This window comes from Schistocerca serialis, chromosome 12 (genome assembly GCF_023864345.2).
Source record: "Schistocerca serialis cubense isolate TAMUIC-IGC-003099 chromosome 12, iqSchSeri2.2, whole genome shotgun sequence".
NCBI classification, from domain to species: Eukaryota; Metazoa; Arthropoda; class Insecta; order Orthoptera; family Acrididae; genus Schistocerca; species Schistocerca serialis.
The window spans coordinates 40,844,102-40,869,143 of record NC_064649.1 but is presented as its reverse complement, the minus strand read 5'-3'; the positions used below and the strand labels follow the sequence as shown (position 1 = coordinate 40,869,143).

At 44.8% G+C, this 25,042-nt stretch overlaps 1 protein-coding gene across 1 annotated transcript in view; it reads left to right on the top strand.

Moving 5' to 3' along the window:
• Window positions 1-25,042, top strand: part of LOC126428410 (5-hydroxytryptamine receptor 2A) — a 164,525-nt gene that overhangs the window by 120,600 nt on the left and 18,883 nt on the right. The window contains 2 exon segments of the mRNA XM_050090333.1: window positions 2,709-2,834; window positions 20,110-20,286. Coding sequence (XP_049946290.1) covers window positions 2,709-2,834; window positions 20,110-20,286 — 303 coding nt within the window.

Below are 25,042 nucleotides of genomic sequence, written 5' to 3'. Positions count from 1 at the left end.
GCAGCGTGCGATCCTTCATTTTGGGCTTCAATGACGCAAACTGAGGAACAGCCGTGTGCCGCACCTTTGTTGGTGTGCATTTTCTGACAGCTACAGCGCCATGGATTCGTAAAATTTTCGTTAGTTTTTTTAAAATTTTTTTTATTTTATTTGTACTATGACGCTTCTCCCTGCGTCAATATTCTATTTCCCAAATTTGACGTCACTCTGAGCATTTTGACACTGAAATGTTAGTTGCAGTATAACGATAAACGTGTCGCTCACATAGGGATCGTGAGAACATTCAAAATTCATTCGTAGAGAAAAAACTAAACCAACCATTTTCACAGCACAAAATTTTCTTTCCCGCAGCCTATTTTAACAGAAAAGTTCATGTAAAAATTTCAAGTATGTCGGTCAAGAACTACTCGGGATTTTCGTCAGCTATTTTCCCTATTATATATTACTTACATAATACATGGAAATGGACTCCCATAGCCGGCCGCGGTGGCCGAGCGGTTCTAGGCGCTTCAGTCCGGAACCGCGCGACTGCTACGGTCGCAGGTTCGAATCCTGCCTCGGGCATGGATGTGTGTGATGTCCTTAGGTTAGTTAGGTTTAAGTAGTTCTAACTTCTAGGGGACTGATGACCTCAGTTGTTACGTCCCATAGTGCTCAGAGCCATTTGAACCATTTTTTTGGACTCCCATGCTTCTTGACATAGCGCAGGGGAATGACGCGGGAGACCCGCACCGCCGTACTAGGCATGGTTCTAATGGAGGTGGTTTGCCGTTACCTTCCTCCGACCTTAATGTGGGTGAATGATGATGATGAAGACGACACAACAACACCCAGTCATCTCGGGGCAGGTGAAACCCCTGACCCGCCGGGAATCGAACCCGGGACCCCGTGCTCGGGAAGCGAGAAAGCTACCGCGAGACCACGAGCTGTGGACTACATAATATATATTTTAATAAAATGTATAGTCCATGACTGTCCCAATGTTTAGAAGAGCATCGTGTCAAAATTTGAAATAAATCGGTTAAAATCTTTTCGAGACTCTTTGGCAACAACGTTTCCCGTTTTACATGTATATATGCACTATGTGATCAAAAGTATCCGGACACCCACAGAAACATACATTTTCATACTAGGTGCATTGTGCTGCCACCTACTGCCAGGTACTCTATATCAGCGACCTCAGTAATCATTAGACATCGTTTAAGAGCAGAATGGGATGCTCCGCGGAACTCACGGACTTCGAACGTGGTCAGGTGAGTGAGTGTCATGTGTGTCATACGTCTGTACGCGAGATTTCACATTCCTAAATATCCCTAGGTCCACTGTTTCCCATGTGATAGTGAAGTGCAGACATGAAGGGGCACGTAAAGCACGAAAACCTACAGGCCCACCTCGTCTGTTCACTGACAGAGACCGCCGACATTTGAAGAGGGTCGAAATGTGTAATAGGTAGACATCTATCCAGACCATCACACAGGAATTTCAAACTGATTCAGGATTCATTGAGAGTACTATGACAGTTAGGCGGGAGGTGAGAAAACTTGGATTTCATGGTCGAGCCGCTGTTCATAAGCCACACATCAAAATGCCAAAAGACGCCTCGCTTGGTGTAAGGAGCGAAAACATTGGACGATTGAACAGTGGAAAAACGTTGTGTTGTGACGAATCACGGTACACAATGTGGCGATCCGATGGTAGGTGTGGGTATGGCGAATGCCCGGTAAACGTCATCTGCCAGCGTAAGTAGTGCCAACAGGAAAATTCGGAGGCGGTAGTGTTACGGTGTGGTCGAGTTTTTCATGGAGTGGGCTTGCACCCCCTGTTGTTTTGCGTGGCACTATCACAGCACACGTCTATATTTATGTTTTAAGCACCATCTTGCTTCCAACTGTTGAAGAGCGATTCCATCTCTCAACACGATCGAGCAACTGTTCGTAATGCACGGCCTGTGGCGGAGTATAATGGAATGGCCTACACAGAGTCCTCACTTGAATCCTATGAATACCTTTGGAATGTTTTGGAACGCCGACTTCGTGCCAGGCCTCACCGACCGACATTGATACCTCTCCTCAATGCACCACTCCGTGAAGAATGGGCTGCCGTTCCCCAAGAAACCTTCCAGCACCTGACTGAATGTATGCCTGCGGGGGTGGAAGCTGTCAGCTGTCATCAAGGCCAAGGGTGGGCCAACATCATACTGAAATCCAGCATTAACGAAGGAGGGCACCACGAACTTGTAAGTCATTTTCAGCCAGGTGTCCGGATACTTTTGATCACATACGGTACGTTTATTAGAATACAGGTTAAAAATTTGATGTAAATCGGTCAAGAGCGTTTCGATATTTCTGGTAACAACTTTAAACAACGACCTGTGTTTATGTAGCAGCGTAAATATTGCTACTTTTCTGTAATTGGGGCGCCATACTGCAAGCGTGCCGCCATGCTCCTTGTTAGCCAACTGCCAAGCTCGCCATTGGCAAACTCATTTAGTGTGAGATGATATTTCGGCCGCCAGCGAGTTGAGAATGAGAGCTATGAGGAGGCGGGACTACTCCTTCCAGGTGGAGCCGACGCCGCCCCCACCGCCGACGCCCGCCGCCCTGACGGCGCCGGCGGCGCTCTCGCTGTTCCCCGCCACCGGAGGCGGCTCGGCGTCGGGCAGCTCCTGCGGGTCGCCGCCGCTGCCGCCCGCGCTGCCGCCCCCGCCGCCCCCACGGGCCCGCCCCCGCAGCCTGCTGGTGGCGGCGGCCCAGTCGCTCTGCTCCGCCACCTACGACATCCTGGTGGGGCTGGACGGAGCAGACCTGCGGTACATGGACGAGAGCTCCATCACGGTACGCCATCACTTGGTAATCCTTCAACACTGGAGCTGTGTATACAAGCACTAACCTAAGCTCATTTGCTCGTAATTTTCCTATTTCGATACGTTAATCAAAAATGGCGAGTAGGTACCAACAGAATCAGCGCTCCACACTAACTTAATTATATATACAATAGCAAACATAATTTGGTGTGGTTCAAAGGCCTAGCCCAAGTCTTTCTATTGGCGTCTTGCGTGTCCCTAAAGTAGGCTACTCCAGCTATCCAACCTGGGAAAGGAGATCTAAAGTTTGATGTTAAAATTGAAACACGTGTTGTTTCTAGCGACTCCTCACATCCCTGTGATATGAAGCCTGGGATAAAACGAAGATAAAAGTTTGTGGTCCGACCTAGATCCGATATCCCGACCTTTCAGTACGGGGGCACGAGCTTTATTGCTAGACCACCAACGCCGACACGTATGTAGATTGTTCATGTATTGATATTTATGAGTCAGTTTGTAAGTATCCTTCTTTGTGACTTACATGGCCGTATCTTTAGAATGCATTAACGCAGAGACCGAGCGAGGTGGCGCAGTGGTTAGCACACTGGATTCGCATTCGGGAGGACGACGGTTCAATCCTGATTTAGGTTTTCCGTGATTTCCCTAAATCGCTTCAGGCAAATGCCGGGATGATTCCTTAGAAAGGGCACGGCCGATTTCCTTCCCCATCCTTCCCTAATCCGAGCTTGTGCCCCGTCCCTCATGACCTCGTCGTCGACGGGACGTTAAACAGTAATCTCCTCCTCCCATTAACGTAGAACCTTGAATTGCGAAGGTTGCGCAGAAAGTAATGCACTGCATTTTTTTCTCAGCCGAAAACAATGCTACGAATCCGAAGTCTCCTAACTGAGCGAGCCAAGTTGGCGTCACTTCCAACGGATAGTATAGCTGCAGGACAGTCTCAAAATGGCGTCTGTAGGTGACGTACGTTACAGGCAACGTGCCGTCATTGAATTTCTCACTGCAGACAAAGAGACTGTACATACACGCCATTGTTTCGCGCTGGAGGAAGGCCATAGAACGGGATGGAGATTATGTGGAAAAATAGGGTGTGTAGGGAATTCTCATTACGTTCAGTAAAGAATTGTTGAAGAAAAAAATATGGTGCATTACTTTCTGGGCAATACTCGTGCTTTCAACGCCAAGGGTCCTTACAACATAGTACGCCGAGCGAGGTGTCGCAGTGGTTAACACACTAGACTCGAGTTCGGGAGGACGACTGTTCAAACCCGCGACCGGCCACCCTGATTTAGGTTTTCTCTTCAGCCAAACGCCGGGATGGTTCCTTTGAACGGGCTCGGTCGACTTCCTTCCATAATCCGATGGGATCGACGACCTCGCTGTTTAGTCCTCTCCCCCAAATCAACCAACCAACCAATTTAGTACCTGTAAAAACTTCAAACTCATAACTCCAACTGTTCCTAAAAAAAATGGGTCTTAATAGACGGTCAGACAGTTAGAGATCAGACAAGAAATGCCAAAAAATATTTTTTTTGTGACGCAATTAAAAATTAATAATTTTCGAATTTTTCTCTCCTTCACTTGCACTGTGAAACCCTGCTTCTTCCCAAATTTAATGATTATAGATCAGCGGGACCTACGCTTTCATCAGTGAGTTTCCGAATATCAAAATTTGTGGCATAAATGGCCGTATCTTTTGATTTCATTGACTTTGAAGAGCAAATTTTTCACATAACCAAATCATCAACACCTTAATGTGTGAGCCGGCCGCGGTGGTCTAGCGGTTCTAGGCGCTCAGTCCGGAACTGCGCGACTGCTACGGTCGCAGGTTCGAATCCTGCCTCGGGCATGGATGTGTGTGATGTCCTTAGGTTAGTTAGGTTTAATTAGTTCTAAGTTCTAGGCGACTGATGACCTCAGAAGTCAAGTCGCATAGTGCTCAGAGCCATTTGAACCATTTGAACCTTAATGTGTGACGTAAATTTCAACCTGATACCACTACGCATTAAGAGTCGGACAGAGAGGCAGACAGACGGACAACAAAGTAATCCTACAAGGGCTCCGTTTTTACCGACTGAGATACGGAACCCTAAAAATAAGCAAATCTTAAACGTCACATTCACTGAAGACCCCAAAGAAAGTGATGCACTTGCCTAATATCGTGTAGGACCCCCGCGAGCACGCAGAAGTGCCACAACACGACGTGGCATGGACTCGACTAATGTCTGAGGTAATGCTGGAGGGAATTTACGCCGTGAATTCTGCAGGGCTGTCCTTAAATCCGTAAGATTACGCGGGTGTACAGATCTCTTCTGAACAGCACGTTGCAATGCATCCCAGATATGCTCAATGATATTCATGCCTGGGGAGTTCGGTGTCCAACGAAAGTGTTTAATTTCAGGAGTGTGTTCCTGGAGCCTCTCTGTAGCAATTCTGGACGTGTGGGGTGTCGCATTGTCCTGCTCTAATTGCCCAAGAGAAGGAATGCACGATGGACATGAACAGATGCAGATGAGGAGATTGGATGCTTAGGCACGTGTCACCTGTCAGAGTCGTATGTAGACTATCAGGGGTCCCATATCACTCCAACTGCACACGCCCCACACCATTACAGAGGCTCCGCCAGCTTGAACAGTACCCTGCTGACATGCAGGATCCATGCATTCACAAGGTTGTCTGCGTACCAGTACACGTCCATCCGCTCGATTGAATTTGAAACGAGACTCGTGCGACCGGGTAACATATTTCCAGTCAAAATTGAAACAAATGAGCCCTCCGTCACAATTTTTTAGCCTTATTAACCAGGTTTCAAGACTGTGGCTGTACAGGTATGAGCAACCCTTAGAGACTCGCCTTCACACATTCCTTTTAAAATATTCTGCGACTAAAGCCACTCTGGCTTGTTATTTATTTTATACGTGACATGTAAGTACTGTCTCTGTCTTGTATTGTTAGTCAGTACTTACACTTTATAAAAAAAATTTGTTTCTTCACACAAATTTGTAATTATTGACCACTTTAAATGTCTAAATTCTGATGACGGCACTCTTAGAAGTGTTGAAACCTGGTTAATAAGACTAAAAAGTCGTGACAGAGGGCTCATTTGTTTCAATTTTAATTTATAAACGGTCACTGAACCAAGCAGCCATGTTCAAAACTTTGCGATATTTCCAGTCATCAACAGTCCAATGTCGGTGCTGACGGGCCCAGGCGAGGCGTAAAGCTTTATGCCGTGCAGTCATCAAGGGTACACGAGCGGACCTTCGGCTCCGAAAGGCCATATCGGTGATGTTTCATTGAATGATTCTCACGCTGACACTTGTTGATGGTCCAGCACTGATATCTGCAGCAATCTGCGGAAGAGTTCCACGTTGAACGATTCTCTTCAGTCGTCGTTGGTCCCCTTCTTGCACGATCTATTTCTGGCCGCAGCGATGTCGGAGATTTGATGTTTTACCGGATTCCTGATATTCACGGTACACTCGTGAAATGGTCCTACAGGAAAATCCCCACTTTGTCGCTATCTCGGTAACGCTGTGTCCCATCGCTCGTAAGCCTACTGTAACGCCACGTCCAAACTCACTTAAATCTTGATAACCTGTCATTGTAGCAGCAGTAACTGATCTAACAACTGCGCCAGACACTTGTTGTCTTATATAGACGTTGCCGACCGCAACGCCGTGTTCTGCTTGTTTTCATATCTCTGTATTTGAATACGCATGCCTATACCCGTTTCTTTGGTGCATCAGCGTATGTTACGAGTAAGGTAAGTATTAAGAAGAAACAAATCAAAACATCATGCCTGATGTTGAAGTTTGAATAGCGGAAACACCGAAAGTGATAAACTTTTTTTTTCGTATTTGCACTCTCTTGGCAGTTATGGTATTGTCACTATGGCTGAAGGTAATTAAGCTAATTATTTTTGCTTGTATCTATTGCTCTGTGAATAGCGACAGCTAAGTCGTAACCGTCCGCAGAACGGTGCGTTGCAGGGTAACTGCAGGACGTGATGGCAAAGTAGGAATGGCTGAGCTGCAGGAATTGAATTGAGCTGCCTGTAGGCACTGAACTGTAAGTGTGGACGTGACGCGTCGCCTTTTCTGCCTTTCGGGGGAAGGATTTTCACATCTGTCTGTATAAGGCGGAAGTAGAGTTGTCCGAGGTGGACAGTCCTCTCTTTGGCAGCTGAGAGCGCTATTGGCAGACTAATGCGACGCTCTGATGGGTGTGGCGGCGGAAGCAGAATGTAGACCCAAGTAGCGAATGTTATCTGGAGGCTGCGGCGTGGGACGGTGAGACGCCAGGCTAGATGTTGCGCCTCCCTGGTGACTGCCTGTGGGTGTATTGTTGTGCACCTCTTGAGCCACGTACACAACAGTACTGTGGTAAAATTGGTAGCAAGCCGAAATGGATTATTTAGAAACAATGTAAACTGTTTAAACGGATGCAATGATGATTGGTGAAAGGGTTCAATTTAGCAGTACCATTTTGGAACTTGATTACAAAACAGAATTAATTTAAGTAGTGGAGGGTAAGGTTAGTGGTCAACGTAATAGCAGCTGCTACGTACCATCAAGTAACTTGCGGAGTATAGTCGTCTAACATTCTGCGTGGTGTCTGTTTGTTCTATATCGTGTCTCCCTACCACTTTCGCGCAACGACGCTCTGAGCATGTTTTTTTAGGGAATTGACTAGTTTGAACCTGGGGCCTGTTGCTGGTAAGGAGACGCCAGACCACACATGACATGTAGAATTCAGAAGAGTTCAGTGAGACTATCGATGATATAACCAAATACTTAATCATTTCAGCGTCAGCTCCACTGCACTCCCTGTAAAAGAATCTTAATACTAACTAAATTTAGTGGAAGGGGTTCAAGGCTTTCCTATTTTTAGTTAGCAGGTAAAATAACGTCGAAAAAGCAGTTAAGTTTACCATTGGAAATTTTATTCTACTCACAAAATATTGTTTATAAATTGCACTATTGATAAAAGGAAATGTTTTAATACAGGATGGTAAAAACCAACTGCGTTCAACAAAAATGTGAACGAATATTCCCTGAATGGGTTTCCAAGTTCTACAATGGATCGAAGGATGACCTATGCAATATCACATCTATAATCTAGGTTTAAATTAAGTTTCACAAAAGAGAAAACTATCAAAATGGTCTACAGTGACCCTCAATTATCTTTAATTACTTATCTAACTTGTCGTAAATTACAGTGGCTCATGTGGCTTCTCAATAACTATATAACAGAAAAATCATCGCGTTTCAGATTTTTACTTCAAGTGGCAAATATGAACACCGTGAGCTTTAATTGACGATCGACACTAGTATTACGCAAAAAGGGGGTGTAACAGATGAGACTTCTGCAGTTCTGACAGAAGCTTTATGCACTGTTATGCGGCATCGCGTGCGTTCATTACCTTGTCGGTGTTCGTCAGGGGGCGGCGACAGCACAGCTCCTCTCACCTCGGCGTCTCGGAAGCAACTCTCTCCTGACTTCTCCTTAGTACAATTTACCGAAGTTGGTTTAAAAACACTATCTGGCTGTGTCTTCATCTGACCAATCAGGGTCTCAATGTTAACCTTAAGCTCCGCCTACAAAAATTCTGTCTATCCAATGAGAAACGTTATACTTTTCGTGGTGGGGCAATGTTTTTAAAGTTTGCAACGTAACAGATACGCGAAAAAGTCTCACGTTAAAACTTGCAGCTGGTGTGGTCCTTTTAGTGTTATCGTAAGATCTATACTGTTCTTCTGGAGGGCTCTAGCTTTTAACATGGGCTGGGGGGTGGTCCTGACATAACAGAGCCGCGAAAAATTCTCACGCTAAAACATGCGGCTGGGGTGGCCCTTTTTGTGTTATCGTAAGATCTATACTGTTCTTCTGGAGGGCTCTAGCTTTTAACATGGGCTGGGGGGTGGTCCTGACGTAACAGAGACGCAAAAAAGTCTCACGCTAAGGCTATAGCTTTTAACGTTGGCTGGGGGGTGGTCCTAACGGTTAGCTGGCGATGTGGGTGTCCATCCCTTATCGTAGGGTCTTCTAACTTAACACGGTTCTGCTCTCGGCTTCTGTTCTCGTTTCTCCCCTCGGAACTGCGTCTGTCTTACGGTGGGAAGGTATGACATGCATTTAGACATTCTTGTGTTAGTCTGTGGTATTCCATTTGCTCACTCGTTACACGTATTACTTTGGTTAATTTAATGTCACGATTTATTCGGAGCTATGTGACACACTACTGCATTTGCTTATCATGTCAGGGTTTTCATGGAAGGTGTTGAATTTGCCTGACACCTTACAGTCGTAAGTGTAGATGTAGATATCTCTGATGTCATTGAAATTCTGGTAACGTCCAAGAGGGCTGATAGCAAGTATGAGTACAAGCAGAGATATGTGTCTAAATCTTTTTGATAAAACGTTAGAAAGGACCAGATACCCGACTCCCTAGAAATCACACAATGGATTTTTATCTGAATCTTCATAACCAAATGGCGAGTGGGCAACGGGCAAATGGGGCACCAAACTGACTAAGGTGAGGTACAGTTTTACAAAAAGAAATATTTAGTTACTTGGAAGCAATCAAGGCAATGAAGAAAATAAACAGCGGTTTGAGGGAAAGTTGAAATACTTCACGATCATCTGTGTACACGAAGTGTCAAAAATGTCATACCATAAAGGCCTAATAATTTTGTGCATAAAAAGTTACATTGGTGTGATATTTAACAATCCTTTATTTAAATACGTTATATTTCTTGGTTTCAATACGATTTGGCAGTGCCTGTGTTCTGTAGAAGTACGATAAAATTGTCCTTCGGACATGCATGCGCAACATCTGGCCGTGAGTCGCGCATTTAAATGTATTTTGTTCGTCTCTGAACAAACCCTGAAAATAAAAAAATATAAAAAAATTGAAAAATATGATCAACTGCGTTTTGATGTAATTTGTCTGAAGTTAGAGGAGCAAACAGTCTACAGAATCATATGAAGCGTCTTTGAATCACGATAGAAATGTTAATGTTGCTGGGGTCTTCATGATACTCTATCCCGTGAAAGCTTCTTCATCTCCGAGTAACTACTGCAACCAACATCCTTCTGAATCTGCTTAGTGCATTCATCTCTGCTTCTACCTCTGGGATTTTTAACATCCACGATTCCCTCCAATACTAAATTGGTGAACCCTTGGTGTCTCAGAACGTGTCCTACCAACCGATCCCTTCTTTCAGGCAGGTTGGCCACAATTTCACCTGCTCCCAGTTCTATTCAGTATCTCATCTTTAGATATGTGATACATCCACCTGATCTTCAGCATTCTTCTGTAGCACCACATTTCGAAAGCTTTTATTCTCTTGTTGTCTTAACTATTTATCGTCCATGTTTCACTTCCATACAGGGCTACACTCCATATAAATACTTTCAGAAAAGACTTCGTGACACTTAAATTTATACTCGATGTTAACAAACTTCTCTTTCCTTGCCATTGCCAGTCTACATTTTATATCATCAGTTATTTTGCTCCGCAAAAAGCAAAACTCATCTACTGCTTTAAGTGTCTTATTTCCTAACTCCCTCAGCATCGCCTGATTTCATTCGACTACATTCCATTATCCTCGTTTTGCTTTTTTTGATGTTAATCTTATATCCGCCTTTCAACACACTGTCCATTCCGTTCAACTTCTCTTCCAGGTCCTTTACTGTCCTTGACAGAATTACAATGTCATCGGTAAACCTCAAAGTTTTATTTCTTCTCCGTGGATTAATTCCTACTCCAATTTTTTCTGTTTCCTTTACTGCTTGCTCAATAAACAGATTGGATAATATCGGGGATAGGCTACAAACATGTCTCATTTCCTTCTCAACCACTACTTCCCTTTCATGCCCCTCGACTCTTATAACCGCCTTCTGGTTTCTGTACAAATTGTAAATACACTTTCGCTCCCTGTATTTTACCTCTGCCACCTTCAGAATTTGAAAGAGTGTTTCAGTCAAATGGCTCTAAGCACTATGGGACTTAACATCTGAGGTCATCGGTTACCTAGAACTTAAAACTATTTAAACCTAACTAACCTAAGGACATCACACACATCCATGCCCGATGTAGGTTTCCAGCCTGCGGCCGTAGTGGTAGCGCGTTTCCAGACTGAAGCGCCTAGAACCTCTCTGCCACATCGGCCGGCGAGTATTCAAGTCAACATTCTCGAAAGCTTTTTCTAAGTCTACAAATACTAGAAACGTAGGTTTGCCTTTCCTTATTGCCTCACGAGTTCCAACATTTCCACTGAATCAAAACTGACCCTCCCCGAGGTCGTCTTCTACCAGTTTTTCCATTCGTCTGTAAACAATTCGTGTTAGTATTTTGCAGCCGCGACTTATTAAACTGATAGTTCCGTAATTTTCACATCTGTCAACACCTGCTTGCTTTGGAATTGGAATCATTATATTCTTCGGGAGTCTGAAGGTATTTCTCCTGTCTCATACAATTTGCTCACCAGATGGTAGAGTTTTGTCATGGATGGCTCTTCGAAGGCTACCAGTAGAGTGTACTTCCAGGGCTTTGCTTCGACTTCGGTCTTTCAGTACTCTGTCAAATTCTTCACGTAGTATCATATCTCCCATTTCATCTTCATCTACGTCCTCTCCTACTTCCTTTAAGTACATAGCTCTTGTCTAGACCCTCTACATTGTTCTTACAACTTTCTGCTTTCCCTTCTTTGCTTACGACTGTTTTTCCATCTGAGCTCTTGATATTCATACGGCTGGTTGTCTTTTCTCCAAAGCTCTCTTTAATGTTGCTGTAGGCAGTGTCTGTCTTAACCCTATTGATATATGCCTCTGCCTCCTTATATTTGTCCTTTAGCCATCCTTGCTTGGCCATTTTGCACTTCCTGTCGATCTCATTTTTGAGACTTTTGTACTCCTTTTCGCCTGCTTCATTTTCTGCGTTTTTATGTTTTATTCGTTCATCAGTTAATTCAATATCTCTTATGTTACCCAAGGATTTCTATTAGCCCTCATCTTTTTGCCTGCTTGATCCTCTGCCTCCTTCACTGTTTCATCTCTCAAAGCTACCCACTCTTCGTCTACTGTATTTCTTTGCTGTATCTCTAAATGATATACAGCAAACGAGGTGCTGATTGACTTTCCATAGCGACAGTATCTCATCTGGAAAAATATTTCGCCGTTCGACTTCACATAGCAGTAGTAAAGGCCACATGATAGCAGAAAACGCGGTCTACATAATCTGCCGAATAAATATATTCTAGAGTTCCTTAAATTCCAAGTTAAGCATTTAACTTCAAATTCTCAGTCGACACCTCATTTTTCTGTACATGGCTGCGAGCGTCATTCAAAGGCGCATCAAACGTTTCTCTATTTATTTTATCTCTTTTTTGTCGACAAATTATTTCAAAAAACATGTGAGCGTCTGTCTTTACGTTCTTTTTTTTTCAGTCGGTATATATTCTGCAGGCCGCTAGTGACAGAGACGGCTGTTTCATGGCGGCACATGGGGTCCCTAGAGTTCGCCTCTCAACCAGACGTCTGCCGCGGTTTTCATCTGCTGCGACAGTTGGCAGGCCTGTCTAGAGTTCCCCCCCCCCCCTCCCCCCCCGTCCTCCTTCTACCTCGCTACGTCTCGCTTTCCACAAGCCGGATAAAAGGGGATAAAGGGTTGCAACCCCTCGCTTACATCTCCCTACCCCACCCCAGACCACGAACTCCGCAGCCCCACCCCTGAGCACACGGCAAAATGTTCCGCTTTTTATGCCCCGTCGTCCGCCTTTACGACCCATTAAAATTTTCGTTTACCGGAAATTTAACTGCTTATAAACCGAATGCGGCCGTCTTTTTAAGTCGCCGGCGCACGCTCGCCGGGCGGGCAAAGCAAAATTATTTGCCGTATAGCAATGCTCTAATGCGCCCCTGTTGCTTTTCTAGTTTACTGCATTCATTAAGGAGATGTACCATCTAGCGTCTTAAGTCGTTCACTAAAATCCGCATTGCCGTACGCGCCCTTCTGTCTCTAGTTGCAATATAATTCTACGGTAATTTGGAGTCGATAACATCACAACTTTAGGTGCACGTCATCGTATCGACGCCAATATATTGTCTGAATATTTTTCGTCGGTGTTAGAATGTAAACAGTGTGATAAAATTTCGAAACCCAAACAAACTACCTCTGGGCTATTTGGACGCAAGCAGGGGATGGGTAGCGATAAAAAGCGACACTTTTCGTAAGTGAAGAGTTTAATGTTCCGTCGATAACGGCGCCATTAGCGACACGACCAGGAGCTCAGCAAACCAAAGCCAACAGCAATGGTTCCGCTATCATGCCGACGTCAGAAGCAGAAGATGAAAAGTGTGTGTGATTACGCAACGTGTAATTCAGTATGCAAAGAGACATGTAAATCTAATAATCGTGGGCGAATGGAACGCAGTAGCTAGAGAAGAAATAAGTCACACAGTTTCGGGAGTATGTGGGCTTGACAATATGAATGTGAGAGGGAAAAGACTAATGGATTCAAATGGCTCTGAGCACTATGGGACAATATCTGAGGCCATCAGTCCCCTAGAACTTAGAACTACTTGAACCTAACTAACCTGGGGATATCACACACATCGATGCCCGAGGCAGGATTCGAACCTGCGACCGTAGCGGTCGCGCGGTTCCGGACTGAAGCGCCTAGAACCGCTCGGCCACCGCGGCTGCCGACTAATGGAGTTCTGCAATAAATTTCGGCCAGTAATAGCGAGTAAACTGTTCTAAAAGAACAAGGTATATTTGGAAAAGGCCTGGAGACGCGTGAAGGTTCCAGCTGAAATACGGCAGCAATCAGCTTCTGGATTCTAAAGCATACCGAGGAGCAGATAGAGACTCAAATCACAATTTAGTAATGATGGAGAGCAGACAGATGTTTAAGAGAATCGTCCGGAAGAAACAGTGTAGCAAGAAGTGGGATACTGAAGTGCTTAGTAATGATGAAGTGTAGTTAAAATCTCCTGGCTCGTTAGGCCGCATCACATTTCTTCAAACAATCGACGATTCGATCCATCTGCTGAGGGAATCTTCAGGATCCTGTGGCGTCCACTTCAGGCTGAGTACACCACAAGGTGCTTAAGAGGATCCCAAGCAAAGAGGCCGAAGCATCGTTTGAAGAAATATGTCATCTATAATGGGGCATCAAATAATAACGAGAGATACAAAAAGTAAGTAAACTGTTTATTATTTCAAAATTCATCGGCGCAAATGCTGATATACACTGAAGGCAAAGAAACTGGTACACCTGCCTAATATTGTGCAGGGCCCCTCAACACCACGCAGAGGTGCCGCAACACGACCATCAACTCTGGAGAGCTGACCATAGATCCATAAGACTGCGAGGGGTGTGGGGCGGGGAGAGGCGGAGACCTTCTGAACAGCACGTTGCAAGGCATCCCAGATATGCTCAATAAATTCAGGTCTGGGGAGTTATGGTGGCCAGCGGAAGTGTTTACAGTCAGAAGAGTGTTCCTGGAGCCAGTCTGTAGCGTTCCGGACGTCTGGGGTGTCGCATTGTCCTGGTGGTTCCAGGATGAGATTTTCACTCTGCAGCGGAGTGTGCGCTGATATGAAACTTCCTGGCAGATTAAAACTGTGTGCCCGACCGAGACTCGAACTCGGGACCTTTGCCTTTCGCGGGTAAGTGCCCTACCAACTGAGCTACCGAAGCACGACTCACGCCCGGTACTCACAGATTTACTTCTGCCAGTACCTCGTCTCCTACCTTCCCCCAGGCTGTGGCTAAGCCATGTCTCCGCAATATCCTTTCTTTCAGGAGTGCTAGTTCTGCAAGGTTCGCAGGAGAGCTTCTGTAAAGTTTGGAAGGTAGGAGACGAGGTACTGGCAGAAGTAAAGCTGTGAGTACCGGGCGTGAGTCGTGCTTCGGTAGCTCAGTTGGTAGAGCACTTGCCCGCGAAAGGCAAAGGTCCCGAGTTCGAGTCTCGGTCGGGCACACAGTTTTAATCTGCCAGGAAGTTTCATGTCCTGGTGGTATTTGCCCAAGTACGTCAGAATGCACAATGGACCTGAAGCGATGTAGGTGATCAGATAGGATACTTACGTATGTGTCATCTGCCAGAGTCGCACCTAGACGCAGCAGAGGTCCCATATCGCCCCACCTGCACACGCCCAACACCAGTACAGTCCCTCAACCATCCGCTCGATACAATTTTAAACGAGGCTCGTCCGACCAGGCAACATGTTTCCAGTCATCAACAGTCCCGTGTCGGTGTTGACGGGCCCAGACAAGCTTTGTGTCGTGCAGTCATCAAGGGTACACGAGTGGTCCTTCGACTCCAAAGCCCGTGTCCATGATGTATCTTTGAATGGTTCGCGCCCGGGTTCCCGTATTCGATTCCCGGCGGGGTCAGGGATTTTCTCTGCCTCGTGATGGCTGCGTGTTGTGTGATGTCCTTAGGTTAGTTAGGTTTAAGTAGTTCTAAGTTCTGGGGGACTGATGACCTCAGAAGTTAAATCCCATAGTGCTCAGAGCCATTTGAACCATTTTTTTTGAATGGTTCGCACGCTGACACGTGATGGTCCAGCACTAAAATCTGCAGCAATTTGCGGAAGGGTTGCACTTCCGACCCTCTGAACGATTCTCTTCAGTCGTTGTTGGTCCCGTCTTTGCAGGATCTTTTACCGGCGGCGGCGATGTCGTAAATTTCATGTTGTACCGGATTCCTTGTATTCACGGCACACACGTGAAATGGTCGTATGGAAAAACCCTTGCTTCAACGCTACCTCGGAGATGCTGTGTCCCATCGGTCGTACGACGACTAGAAAGCCACGTTCAAACTCACTTAAATCTTGATAACCTGCCACTGTAGCAGCAGTAACGAAACTAACAACTGCACCAGACACTTGTCTTACATAGGTGATGCTGACCGCAGTGCCGTATTCTGCCTGTTTGCATATCTCTGTATTTGAATACGCATGACTATACCAATTTCTTTGGCACTTCAGTGTATAGATATATATTACAGAAAGGCGCGTATTGAATTAACCAGTTGCAGTGGGCAAGCCTGACTGAATGCAAGTTGAATGTTGCGCATGCATTCCTCGCTGTAGAGGAGGGAGTCAGGGAATTAGAGAGAGAAGTCAGATCGCTTACAAAGTAACGGATGGACGTGTACGGGTATGGAGACACCCTTATGAATCCATGGACCCTGCAAGTCAGTAGGAAACTGTTCAAGTTGGTGGAGGCCCTGTAGACTAATGGTGTGGGGGCATGCGCAGTTGGAGTGGTATGGGCCCCTGATACGTCCAGATACGACTCTGACAGGGGACACGTACGTAAGCATTCTGTTTGATTAATAATATTGTTTTCAGTGAGCTACAATTCAGCAAATAACCATTAAATTCAGATACAGCAGATAGTGTTTTAAAAGCAAGCAACTGTGATCTGGGCAGAAGGCCTTACGCACCCGAGTGGTTCTAGGCGCTACAGTCTGGAACTGCGCAACCGCAATGGTCGCAGGCTCGAATCCTGCCTCGGGCATGGATGTGTGTGATGTCCTTAGTTTAGCTAGGTTTAAGTAGTTCTAAGTTCTAGGGGACTGATGACCATAGATGTTAAGTCCCATAGTGCTCAGAGCCATTTGAACCTTACACGCCAGGATTGGCAATAAATTAAGAATTGTTTAAAACTCGCTGCAATATTAAAGGCAAGTCGCCACAAACACAGCAGAAGGCACCAAACGCCAGGAATGGCAGTAAATAAGGTTTTAAAGGTTTACTGCGTAAATACAAATACCAAATTAGAATTTTAAGGCAAATGACCACAGTCACGGCTGAAGGCCTTACACGCCAGGAACGGCAAAAATATAAAAAAATTAGAAACCTGCTGTAAAACAGAAAATACAGTAGCAAAAGTTAATTAAGAAAAACAAGCATCTGATCACCAAACGGATGAAATAAGATGATGGTAAACTTTGTAACACAACTCTTAACATCCACTGAATACCACACTGCTAGATTTATTCCAGAAGGCGACCAGAACTATTAACTAGACATATATAACCTTTAATGTAGGCACTAAAAGGTATTGTAATAAACAATACAATAATCAAACACAAGGAGCAGTACATAGGTTCCTTAAAGGGTACTGAGGAAGATTATACCCGCAGAAGGCTTGGAATGAAGGAGCGTTACACTGAACTACTGGCCGTCAGACCACCTTTTAAAACACACGTGTCTTACAGTAACCAAGGGGCCACAGATGGTGCTCCAGGAATTGACCTCTGAGAAGGTCCGGCAACAAACACTTTCGCGAGCGATGAGATAGGCAGCTAAGAGTTGCATTCACTTCACTAGATGGTAACTCAGACTAGTGGCAGTCTAACGAATGACTAATGATAATCTTGCTGAAGCTACCTGACGTCCGACAAAACCTAATGCAACGACAGAACAACACGCCAACGCCGGAACCGGCTCTCTGCACTACGTCCCCAGAATATTGTGCTTAGAGCGCCCAGAACGAGAAAGGAATCACTAACACCAGAGTAGAAGAATCACCAACCGGCCTACACTCAAGAAAGCTGTCAAAGGTACACACCTTACCGGACAGCAGCGACAAAGCGAGGAAACGTACACTGCCGTTACATACACCAACCCCCAGGGCAGGTAACTGGGGCGTTAGCGGCCACCAGGCAAGAAAATTTACCGCTGGTTGAACTTAACAAATTGTAACAAGTTGAACGCAGTAAATAGTAATAAGAAGTCGAGGAAAGCTAATCAGATCCTCCTTCCCTAAGCACTCCACTCGCTGCTCTTCGCCTCGGCGACACTACGAGCAGCAACACGACCCCAACTCACTGGAGAATCGCGAGGTATCACAAAGGTGGAGGTTTCTCTACTTGGACTTTAATGCACTCACCTTAAAGCTTGCTGGATCCGGTTTCGACGACGTCGTGCATCCTCGTGACCACTACCCTTCCATCCGGCAGTCCATGCGTGCCGCCAGCGGTCCTGGCGTGTTCTTGCACTGCGCGGACCTGCCTCCTCCTGAGTCCCCAACCGAACTGGCCCACTCACACGACCAGGAAAAACAACGACGTCGTCCCAAAGATAGGGCAACAGTTACCACATATCGATAACTGCCGATGCTGCCACTAGCGGACAGGCAACGCTTGCGAAACCGAGTGGCGCCAGTCAGCACGAGAAGAAGACAAACAACCTCAACCGTGCCAACTAAACGATACCGTCTGGCCTCCGACAGAGGGCAGAAACCTACAAACAGCACCAACGCGAGCCGCAGCACATTTCAACTAGTACGGTGATGTAGGGTTGAAACGCAAGCACCAGTGTGCATTACAGTCGCAGACAGTCAACGTGGCGACAATGTGAGCAGGGCTTTACTCACAAAATTGATTATCATAATAACAGCAATAGTGCTGCTGCTCTTCACGAATATCGCCGCAGTAAAGGAATACGGAGAGGTCCTCTTTCCGTATTGGCGTTGAAGAACGTAATTCGTCGAATTAGCTGGCAATCCGCCCATCAAGATCACCAAATTTGATCCTGTGTGATTCTTGGCTGTGGACTGACCTCAAGGACAGAGTTTACCAACAGGATACAAATACACGTCGGATGTTGAAAATGAACAGAGTGAGTAAGGTAGCCAACGTCCCACCTGAGATGTTTAAGGCAGCGATAGGGCGGTTCCAGGTTGTCGTCACAGAGAGCATCGTTTGTAACCTGGAACGTAAACATGCTGCGCAAATGTTAATCTCTCGTATGGAAATTGAAACGTGTTTCGTTCAATGGTTTATTCTTTATTTCTCTTCCGAATGTTCTTAGAAAAGTTCCCACGAACTTTCGTTGTTCCACGATCACCCATTCTCCATGGCGACCTTCGCAATTAGCAAATGTTTAGTTACAACCATACCGTAAACGGAGATGCAGTATTTTGCACGTTAACTAGGACAAGCCGATTGAGCTTTATTTCTGCATATTTATTACTGTATGTACGATACAGTTCGTAGCTTGCTGTTTATTAATAAAGAATGTGTCCACCATTCGCTTTAATGAGCTTCTGAATACGTTGTGGCATAGATTCGACCATTGTAGAGCAGAAACCAAAGTTTTAGCACGTTTACTAACATGCATTCTTTTTTTGAACCGTCTATTTTACCAAGACGTCGTTTAACAATACTCCACAAATTCTCGGCAGGATGTACCTCTGGTGACTTACCGGGCCACTGAAGAACACAAATGTTGTTTTCTTCCAAGAACGTCTTGACTGTTTTAGAAGTGTGACACGGGGCCACATCTTCTTGAAATGTTCCTCCACCATCTTCAAAGGTCTGTAGGAATGGCAGAAGCATGCACTTAAGGATTTTCATATAATTCATTGGAATCATCATGACATCAACTGGAGCTAGTACTCCAGGTCCACGTGCAGAGAAGAAACCCAAAAACTTTTTTTTTGGGGGGGGGGGGGGGGGGGGAGGCATTTTACATTCTGTTCAAGATGCTCAGTTCTCATGGCCGCTTTGCCTGAAAAACACAAATGTGACTCATCACTGCAAATCATAGGTTTCCAGCGACTGTAGGCCCAAGATGTATATTTTTTGGCACATGCCAAAGGTTTTTTTCTTCAGGACAGGTGCTAGCAACTGCTTGTTTATTGGCTTTAGTGCCTTCCACTCAAGATCAAGAAGCCTACGCTGCACCGTTGAAGACCCAATTTCAGCCTCAGTAAATTTTTCAGAAAGTCCCAGACTTGTGAGAATGAATTTTCATTTTCGTCCATATCTGACTTTTCTGTTTGGAGACAATGGAGCAGTTTCACTAATTCCACTAGTAAGTCTTGAAACACTAGATTTTCCAACACCAACAACAGAGGAAATGTCTCTTACAGTATGTACGCGAAGAGCAACAAGTTTTGCTCGCTTCAGAGCTGAAATTTCCCTTTTAACACAAGCAGAAAGTTCTCCTGTCGAGAACACAGGAATAACACACGCTGTTGCTGCAGGATACGACCACTCAAATGAACTTGAGGGGACCTAAAATTATTGTTTGTAGTCAAGGCAACAATAGTCCACCGAGAGTCCAACAACTGGGTGGATACACTGGTTACAGCTAAGCAACTTCAATTCTTTGTAAAATATGAACTTGTTCCAGTGAACTTTTACACGACTCTAGGTCTCATACTATGCACGTAATGTTGAGGCTGGAGTTGTAAGACAACCCTCCCCGTGTACTGGTGCCGTGAGCTGACACCCAGCTATGTGACCTGCAGGTGCCGTCTCCGGCGTTCGAGTCGCCGCCGACGTCCTCGTCTCTGGGGCTGGCCCACGGGGGCGGCGGCTCCGCCTCCACGGCGCCGCCGTCACCTGTGCACTTCTGCACTTCCGCCCCCGCGCCCACCCCCCAGCTGGGGCAGGCGCCGAGCATGTCGCTACTGCACGCGGCGCTCGTCCGCGCGGCCACGCAGCAGCAACAGGAGTTGATGCAGCAACAGCAGCAGGAACTGCTGCAACAACAGCAACAGGAACATCAGCAGGAGCAGCAACAACAGCAGCAGCAGCAACAACAACAACAACAGCAGCAGCAGCAGCAGCAGCTTTTGCACCAACAACAGCAACAACTGCTGCATCAGCAACAACTACTGCACCAACAACAGCAACAGCTGCTGCACCAACAGCAACAACAGCAGAATCAACAACAGCAGCAGCAACAGCCAGTGCTGAGACAGGTATTGTATCTCTAATACATTACTCCTCGTCATTGTAGGTAAAATGGTCCTACTGCTATTAATCTTAACTTCAACATAATGGCAAAACTGTGTTCATAACGTACAAACAATATTGATTGATATACACAACACTGGACACCTGTAAACTTTACATAATACGATAGGTCCTGCTAAAATACTGGGTGATCAAAAAGTTAGTATAAATTTGAAAACGTAATAAACCACGGAATAATGTAGATAGAGAGGTAAAAATTGACACACATGCTTGGAATGACATGGGGTTTTATTAGAACCATCTCATATTGCCAGACGCGTGAAAGATCTCTTGCGCGCATCGTTTGGTGATGATCGTGCGCTCAGCAGCCACTTTCGTCATGCTTGGCCTCCCAGGTCCGCAGACCTCAGTCTGTGCGATTATTGGCTTTGGGGTTACCTGAAGTCGCAAGTGTATCGTGATCGGCCGACATCCGACGCTAATGCCTCGCCATAACTCCGGACATGCTTTACAGTGCTGTTCACAACATTATTCCTCGATTACAGCTACTGTTGAGGAATGATGGTGGACATATTGAGCATTTCCTGTAGAGAACATCATCTTTGCTTTGTCTTACTTTGTTATACTAATTATTGCTATTCTGATCAGATGAAGCGCTATCTGTCGGACATTTTTGAACTTTTTTTTTTTTTGTTCTAATAAAACCCCATATCATTCCAAGCATGTGTGTCAATTTGTACCTCTCTATCTACATTATTCCATGATTTATTCAGTTTTCAAATTTATACTGACTTTTTGATCACCCAGTATAACGGTAATGTTGTATACCGTTAGTTGGTTTGTTGCTGGTTCACAAGCATTTTGTCTTTTCGTTAAATACGCTTCTAAAAATATCTGAAGCAACATCTATTTTCCAAATACACTTTAGGACAAAAAAATCGACACACTGCAGTGGGCCGGCCGAAGTGGCCGTGCGGTTAAAGGCGCTGCAGTCTGGAACCGCAAGACCGCTACGGTCGCAGGTTCGAATCCTGCCTCGGGCATGGATATTTGTGATGTCCTTAGGTTAGTTAGGTTTAACTAGTTCTAAGTTCTAGGGGACTAATGACCTCAGCAGTTGAGTCCCATAGTGCTCAGAGCCATTTGAACACTGCAAAGGACTTAAACGAATGGGACGGAAATCAGTAGATGTGATGTACATATACAGGCAAATAAATGATTACAGTTTCATAAAAAGTTGCACGATGTATTCAAGATAAAGAGCTTCACGCACTGGTCCACCTCTACTATTCGGCTTGACGCCGATGTTGGATGTCCTCATGAGGGATATCGTGTCATATCCTGTCCATCAGGCGCATCTGATCGTCAAAATCCTGAGCTCTTTGGAGGGGGGGGGGGGGGGGAGATATCCGACGACTTTTCAGGCCAAGTAGGGTTTGTCAATCACGAAGACAAGCAGTAGAAACCCTCACCGTGTGCCACAGGACATTATCCTGCTGAAATTTAAGCTCAGGATGGCTTGCGATGAAGACAATGGGGAGTAGAATATCACCGACGTATCGCTGTATTTTGAGGGTGACGGGGATGACAAGGGAAGGGATCCTGCTATGAAAAGAAATGGCCATCACTGCTGGTTGTCGGGCTAACAGGAGGGCGACAGTCGGGTTGGTACCCCACTACTGTCTGGGGCATCTCCAGACACGTCTTCGGCCTGGAATCTCATTGACTGGAGTATAATCGTCTTTAGAGACGAGTCCTGCTGCCAGCTGAACTCCAAGGACCAGCGAGGACGTGTCTGGAGACGCCCTGGACAACGGTGGGTTACCAACCTGTCGCCGCTGTACGGCCCGACAACCAGGTGTGATGCTCTGGGGTGCCGTTTCTTTTTATAGAAGGATCCCATCAGTTGTCTTCCGCAGCACCCTTATGTCGCAGCAGTCCATTGATGTTATTTTCTATGTCCCCTTTTGTTGCCCTTCATAGCAAAGCAATCTAGGCTTACTTTTCAACAAGATAATGACAGCCAGCACACGGCGAGGTTTTCTACTGCTTGTCTTCGTGCCTGCAAAACCCTAACTTGACCAGCAAGGTCGCCGGATCTCTCTGCAACTGGGAACGCCTGGAGTATTATGGGGAGGTTCCTCCAATCAGCTTGGGCTTTTGACGACCTAACACGCCAATTCGACATCATTTGGCACGATATCCCTTACGAGGACATCCAGCAACATCAGTGCGAAGCCGAATAACTGCTTGCATAAGTGCCAGAGGTGGACAAATGTGCTATTGACTTCTTCCGGTTATGAAGCTCTTTGTCTTGAATAAATCATCCAATTTTTCTGAAATTGTAATTATTTGTTTCTCTGTACATGTACCGCGTATCTACCAATTTCCGTTCCATTCGCATAATTTCGTCATGGTGCGTCTATTTACTTTTTTTGTCTAAAAGTGTAAAAGGGATTTAATCCTTCAATTTTGATAGCAAGAATGTTTTTGTGTGCAATGAGGTATTCGAAATACGGAGTATTATAATTTTGTTAAGTTTGTCAATTTGGTGTAGTTCATTTTTCATAATTTTCTTCAAATCCAAAAAATTGTAGGTCTTCCCTCATTGCGAGATAATAAAAATGAAAAAGTTAAACTGCATCAGGCAAAGCATTTTAAAAAATCTTTTTATTTATTCTGTGGAACTGTATCAGAAAAGAACATATACCGTACTTAACACAACATACTATAATCAAGGTAACTGGTCAAAACTGTTGGACACTTATCAAACAGCGATATCAGAAGAAACAACTGTTAACTAAACTTTAAAAAAAAACTTATAAATCGAAATAAAAACTTTGTCTTTTTTGGTAAACCATATCCTAATTTCGTTAACGGGCTTGGTTTCTACAGTATCTACAGCCAGTCTTGTTTCTGCCTGTATTTGTGCTGCCACGATCCCCATTATCGACGGATAAGACTTTATCCACCTTCCAATGGCTGAAGAATATTTCTGTAAAATTTAAGTTTTACACAGTATTGTCTGCGCACGTAATTTACTTACATCAACCCGTCTTCAGTTAGTCAGCTCTTCTAAGTTATCGACAGTAGCGAAATGTTTCCAAGAAATGTACAATCTCGTTTTTAAAACTGCCAGCACAATGGCATTGTGAACAGCTCAAGCGTAATACACGTACCTTTTGTCTCCGTCGCTAATGACAGCACTCCGCAGGAATACGCTGCAGCAGAGTCACGTGTTGCATGCTGACTCCAGTTCCAGTACTTAAAAACATAAAGTGTTACAGCGTATTGAGACCACAGCGTAATGCCTCCATCACAAAGTTACCCAATTTTACGATATTGCTAGCTACAATAAATGAATTATAATTATTACCTTCCAGACGCTTGTTTCATTCTCTATCCTCCAAGGAGTAGACCGTGCTGTTCGAGATCCATCTCATTACAGAGCTTTGGTTGGGTACGTTACCCTTACCAACATACTTGTGAAGAATTCCGAGGCCATAGTCAATTGACGTAAGAGTTTTCTGAGTATCGTACGACGTCACGAAATCATTTGTGTCAACATTCCATTTACCAATTTTGCTCTTGGCTCATCTTGCCTTGAAGTGTCTGAAATAATACCCTGAAAACTGACTCTAGAAAGAGTAGTGGCAAATTACACAGGCCAACGAAATTTTTTTTTAAAAACTTTTTTTACTTTGATAGCTGATCTTTATAGATTTTTATGAGCTGAATCAAAATCTAGCCTTCGTTTTTCTGTATCACCCATAGTTTTTGAGCAATGTGCTTTTGATTATATAGTATAAAAATCTTATGCTATACGGTAAATGGGGAAATTAATGAAACGCTTTGTTACGACATAAGCATGGCTTGTATTTACAGTAAGCTACTTAAAACAATAATATGTGTTAACAGAGGTTTCACTATTCAGCTGGAATTGGTTTGTATTTTCTTTCTCTTTTTTCTTTGAAGCTTCTTGTGTAGCTTTTTCTACGATGAAGTCGCTTGCTGAACTTCTCGGTGAAGTGACCAACAGTCGTTCCCCATTATTTTGGTTTCCAGAAGCCTTGGTAGCGTTTTTCCATCACTAGTTTTGGATGAATCAATAAACAGTGTTCCTTTTTGAATTCAATAAAAAACTCATTCATCAGACCGGAAATGTCTGAGTAGTACACTAAATCACCTTCTTGTTGAAAAAACTTGGAAAGTTTTTGCTCTCTCTTTCTATACATGTATATGCTGGTTCCAACTACTACTAAGTTCTTTTCTTTCAATCTAGAGCCAAGCAATTCAGCTTTTCCTTTCGTTAAGCCCAGATCCCTAACCAAATCGTTAAGCTCGGTCTGAGTAAACAATTTGGGCTCTAGACTTTCTGTATTACAATGGAATTCATCATCAGCTGGTTCATCTAAATCAGATTGTACATCAGAAAATACTTCTGTTGGAATAGAATTTAAATCATCTGGTGGTTCAGGAACC